General features: G+C 35.0%; 1 protein-coding gene across 1 annotated transcript; it reads left to right on the top strand.

Annotated features, from left to right (window-relative positions):
* Positions 1 to 389: 389 nt before the first annotated feature.
* Positions 390 to 866, top strand: LOC149139544 (uncharacterized). The gene has a single exon (XM_089450760.1). The coding sequence runs from the start codon at positions 390 to 392 to the stop codon at positions 864 to 866; it is 477 nt and encodes a 158-aa protein (XP_089306886.1).
* Positions 867 to 6,022: the final 5,156 nt, after the last annotated feature.

Below are 6,022 nucleotides of genomic sequence, written 5' to 3'. Positions count from 1 at the left end.
ACACCATCCGTAATCAGATAATCGATCCTTACAAGAGCAGGTTGCTAAACTCCCTATGGAAAATTATTCCAGGCCTACTTGTCTAGACTTTATGGAAAGAAAGAAACATATGCATTTTTAAGAATCAATGCACTCCTCTAGAAAACATATGGAGTAATTTCTGCAACAACCTTCAGGAAACCTTGGATCTTCAAAAATGGCATAAAGAGGACTTTCCTACCCTACCTCAGGAGAAGAACATATGGGAGAATTGGCATCTCTGGATTACCCAAACTCATGAGCACTCCAGCAACCCTTCTCAAAATTCCAAAGCTCCAAGTAAATGGCAACCTCCTTCCCAAGGAATGATACAATTAAATTTTGATGGAGCCTCCAAAGGCAACCCAGGCATGGCAGGCTATGGAGGCATCTTCAGGGATCATGGAGGCAAACCACTCGTGCTCTTCTTTGGATCAATAGGTTGGGACACAAACAATTCAGCTGAACTAGAAGGACTGTGGCAGGGACTGTGCTTAGCTCAGCAGCATGGTTTTTTTCCTCTTGTAATTGAAGGAGACTCACAAATCCTTATCAACATCGCCAATCAACTACTCCAAGGAACACCTGCCCACAAAGTAGCTAGCAGCTGGAGATTAGCAGCTCGTTTAGAGCTCATAGAAAAATGGCTCTTAACCAATAGAGCAATCACTTTCCAACATGTCAAAAGGGAAGGCAATAAAGTGGCAGATCTCCTGGAAAATCTGGGGGTGGATAGTGAACGAGTTCTAAATGTTGGCTCACTTGACATCTTAAATGACAGCTCTCATTTACAGGAATGCACTGATCTAGTGCAGAAAGATGCAGAACTCCCGAATATGGGTTTTTAATAGCACTGGTATAGTGCAGCAAATCTAGGATGGCAAGTGGCACAGCCACATGGCCACCCACGCTTCCACCAAGAAGCTCACCACCGAAATTAATGGCGTTTTAATGCTTTTTATGGGTCGAGGAAACCGTATTCTGATACATAAAATGGCAATTTCGGATCACCATCCCCGTGTTTTGCCTCCTTTGAATAGAAACTGTCTCCTTGCTACTACAGAGCCATGCTCGTGCATGACAATGAGGAGAAGTTGCCAGATTCTTTACTGTATTGAAATGGTTGAAGGTGTCCACTTCTCGCATAATCTTCTTTGCTGCTTTCGAACTGCTACTTCGGCCCTGAGTCCTGCTTCTGAACCTCCAATTCCTGATTCTCTTTCTCTGACTAGCCATTCTATCCCTCACCCTACACCTCCTAGTCCTCATCAGCCCAATTCTAACCAGGCGAATATGCCTTGTCTGTGTCACAGGATGCACTGTAGAAGAGGCAGTAGCAGAGGAAGAGCAATTCGCGCCCGCCCCCCATTGTCCCTCTCTGACTCTACCCCTTTAGATTCCTCCTCCGCCTCGACGACATCTCATTCCGCAGGTTGTTATCCTACCACCTGTAGTGGTAGAGGGCATGCTAGGCGTGCTTAGATGGTCAGCTCTAGGCATGCTGAAGAGGCTCCTCAGCAGCCTGCAGCCTCTATCCTGACACTGCAACCCAGCCACTCCACCCAATTCCAGTTTCATTGCATGATGGAACGCCCTTGCGTTATTGCTACCATTTCAATTGCTTTCAGAGAGGATCCTCAAAGCTCTGACGTCCTAGCTTCTAACACCAGTAGAAGGAAAACTTATTGTAGCAGCTCTGGAACACTCAGAACCCATGATGAAGCTCCGAACCAAACAGGCACAGCTCAGGGACACAATATTCTAGATGGCTACACGAATATGGAAGCTATGATGAGAGATCAATAGCACAAAGAAGATCACATGGAGGCATACAGGTGTCTAATTGTGGAGGAACCTCCACCACCTAATGACACCTAGCCGGCAAAAGTTTACTTTAGGTTTTGAGCTTTTTCTCACCAAACTTAGGGGTCTTCTCTGCTGTTTCTTTTTGTAATTGTTGTAATTTTTTATGTTTTGTTCAAAAAACTACTCCACTATGGTCTTACAGGTTGGTTCCCCTCCGTGGGAAACACACTCCTCTAGTTTTAGACTAGTTTCCCCGATGTGGGAAGTCATTTCCAGTTATTGTTTGTTAAACATGGCATAAATTGAGACAATATCTACAGAGGTTGGTACCTCCATGTACTATTTTTTGTTACATTAATAGAATTAGTCATATTTAAAAAAAAAATATTACATTAAGAAACATATTTTTAGTATTACATTAAAAACAATGACATATCATCTCTAATGCAATTATAAATCAAACATATAAAAGTCTTCCTAGATTTAGATTATTACAAATAAATAGAAAATAAAAATTAATAATATTTTAATAAAAAAACTTTAATATAACTATAGGAATGTGTTTTGTCATGACTCATAGGGGTTCGTTTTGTCAAAATCAACTTAGAATCACCTGAGTAACACCAACACAAGTAGAAGGAAGCGGTAAATAAAAAAAGTAGTCAACTATCAATGTCACACCTCTATTTTATGTTAAGACGACTTCATATATCTTTAAAACTATATGTCGATGTTGATATATTTATCAAAAATGCAATGAAAAATATTCTTAGATTATTAGAAATCCATACATTTGTATTATGGAAATTCTAGAAGTCATATTTTAAAATAAACCACACCTATTAGCATAACTATATCTGTATCTAAGCATAATTTACAATTGAATTATTATTACGTACATAATATTACATTAGGAAATATATTTTTATATTACATTAAAAGAAATTACATATCATCTTTGATGCAATTATAAATCAGACATATAAAAATGTTCCTAGATTTAGCTTCTTATAAATAAATAGAAAATAAAAATTACTAATATTTTAATAAAAGGACTTTAATATTCCTTCTTGCCTTACGGTGTTCCCATTGCAACATTTGGTGCAATTGCTAGTTTTAACATTCTCGCTATCCAACCTATCATGGATGTTGATTGAATGTTACTATATAAGGAATTGACTCCAAAGATTTTCGAATTTTGGAGACTACTTGCATTCGCCCATGATATCGGTAATACCACCCGATTGTTGTTTTTTGTTACATTCTCTCTGTGCAACTTATCATGGGTCTTGATTGAATGTTAATATACAAGGAATTTACTCCAGATTTTTCAAATTTTAGGAAAGACATATCCATAGCCTCAGTCAATTTGTTTTATATAATGCTAATTAATTAGGATCTAAGTTGGAATGTCAATGCTAGATGTTATATTGTATATGGTTACAACAAATTAATTGGACTCCTACATCCATGTTATCTTTAGACTTATCAAGAAACCAGAAAAATTAAATTTTTGATGTGCAAATATTTTTTTAAGCTATTCACTAAAACAGATGTTTGCATCTTGAGATTTGATCCCTATCAACACTTGATAGATTTGGGGTTAAGATGGATTTGGGATGGTTTTAGTTATGGACCCTTTCTACGTGTGAATGTGCATTACCAATCTCATGTAGATTTTGAAATCATTATGTTTTGTGCAAATATAAAAATAAAAATTAGCTTATAAAAAAATTGATAAAAATTGCTATATGAATTAATGAACAGAAAATTGAGCATAAAGATACTTTGACTTTTCCCATAAAGGTACTCTAGTGATATGTGTACAAAAAGGTATTGTTTTCCTTCACCAATTTAATTTATAAAATTCAAAATAAGACTAGCTAGAGGTTCTAATAATATATAAAAATATTGGCCTTAAAATTATTACCAAAATCATATGAAATAAAAAGTCCCTTATTTTCCCTTTCTCGTTTTTTGTTTACGCCATTCAATTGCAGTGTTTTTGGTTTTTACCTAAGTCTCCTAGAGCTACAAAGGAGATTATTTTGCAGCCAAGTAGTTTAGAAGGATCTAATAATCCTTTGTCTCATGAATGAAATAAGGGCCCATAAACTAAGATGGGATCATCTTGAATTGGTTTATAGTCTTGCTGGTAAATGAAGTCATGTCAAGAAGAATAGGCCAGTGGTATAAGTCACCCCTAGAGGGGACTCACTACAAAATCTTTAGGTTTTCCTCAAGAATATCCTAAAATATGAGGAACTAGTCGATCCACTTAGCCACTACGGGATTCTCCATTCTATTATTCCTATATAGGTAGGTCAAATATTTAGTAGATTAATACCAATTACACTAGTTTTATCTGATAGTTTAAGAAAGAAGTATGATAGAGGGTCGATGTGTGTAGTAGGTCCCCATATTCCACTAGCACCCATTGAGAAATTAAGTCCCCCAAATAACAATTCGCACTCCTTTTATGAGAGAATTCTAAAAAAAAGATTACCAAAAGGGTTGTCTATCCACATAAGGACCACATAAATTTATGCAGGGGTCTTCAAGGGACTGCAAAGTCAAAATGAAGAGTTTTGGAAAGTATAGACCTAAAATACCAAATGTTTATGAGCTTAACATAGGATTTTTCCCATCTAGGGATAATAATTATATACCTCCAAAATTCATTGATGCTTCAGAAATATCATTTTGGGAGAAAGGAGGAGAGGATTTACATGGCTTTGTCATTGTTGAGCATGGTTTTTCACAGACCACTGTACAATAGAAAACCACCAAATTCATTAAGCTTAATTGAACATATGAAAGAAAAATTAAAATCATATGATGATTTATGAGTCCAGTCAATGATTCTATAGTTCATTCCAACCTTTGTAAACTTAAGAGTGATGTGCGGAGTTGGGCTTACATTAAAAGGAGAAAAAGTAGCCCTTATTTCAATAGAGAATAAAAATGTAAAATTTATGCATAAAACCTCAAATGAGTGAAGGATTAGTTTTCAAAAGAAAATTTGAGGCCATTGGTTAATATAAAAGGAAACTTATAAAAAATAATTGGGGATTAGAGAAGTTAATTTCCAGTGAGTTCTAGCTATCCATGGGAGATGAAAACACTAAGTATTTATAGAACTATGTCAATCATAGAAATATTATAAACACTATTTTGGAATTATGAAAAGAGGATTCTTTAACAAAAACTAAAGATATGCCTTTTAGTGATATGGATGGATAGGGGTATCCTATTATAAGGGACTCTACAAGGAACATAATAGAAGTGATAATATAGATGAAATTGTTGAACAACCACATTCTTTCCAAGTTTTGTTGATGACAAAGTAAATGAGAAATTCAAAGAGGAACTATTCGAGGATGAATTAAAATTAGTCAGAAACTCAGTCCATAATGAAAAAATTGTAATTTTAGATTGTTGGAATGTGGATTTCTTTTAAGGCTTTAATGGTTTCCTAGAAGAAGGATCCTTAAGCAATGCAAAAATCAATGTGCACAAGGAATATTCTAGGAGCTTTCATCTAAAGCTTCATTTCCTTAATTCCTAACAAGGACAACTCAGATTCATTTGGAAATTTCAAGCTCATCTCCTTATATCATTGTATCAAGAAGACAATTGACAAAACTTTAGCATTGGGATAGATATTTTTTGTGACTGTATACATTGAATAATTTGAATTCATATGTGGAAATACAAATCATCATTCTATTGGAGGTTATCAAAAAAATTCTCATATGATTAAAACCAAAAATATATTAATAATAATCTTGAAGTTGGACTTATCCAAAATTTCTAATAGATAAAAATAATTGCACTTGAAAATGTTGTTGATAGACATCACATTTTTTTCTCATACATAAACTAGATCATATAATCTAGACTATCCCCACTTATGTTTGTAACTATAAGTAATCCAGGAGGATCCTAATAGGCCAAAATTTCAAAGTACTGAAAAGAAAACGAAACTAATATAAAATCAAACATCTTGTCATTCTGAATCCAACAACATGAATGATACCTCAATTTGAAATCGTATGAGAAAATTATGGTCAACTGAAGGTTTTGTGAAACAGCTAAAAATTTTGTAGGCAGGATCCATAGGAGGACATGTGGCACTGACATGAGTAGTACAAATTCTCATTTCATCCATATATATTTTCAATGTCATCATGATGAC

This window comes from Pinus tabuliformis, chromosome X (genome assembly GCF_031772625.1).
Source record: "Pinus tabuliformis cultivar Carrire ecotype Pingquan chromosome X, CPIR1, whole genome shotgun sequence".
Lineage (NCBI taxonomy): Eukaryota > Viridiplantae > Streptophyta > Pinopsida > Pinales > Pinaceae > Pinus > Pinus tabuliformis.
Note: the sequence above shows the minus strand (reverse complement) of the source record. Positions and strands in the feature narration are given on the sequence as shown.

Coding starts and splice junctions, on each gene's coding strand:
- LOC149139544 (XM_089450760.1), top strand. CDS start 390: ATGGCAGGCTATGGAGGCATCTTCAGGGATCATGGAGGCAAACCACTC.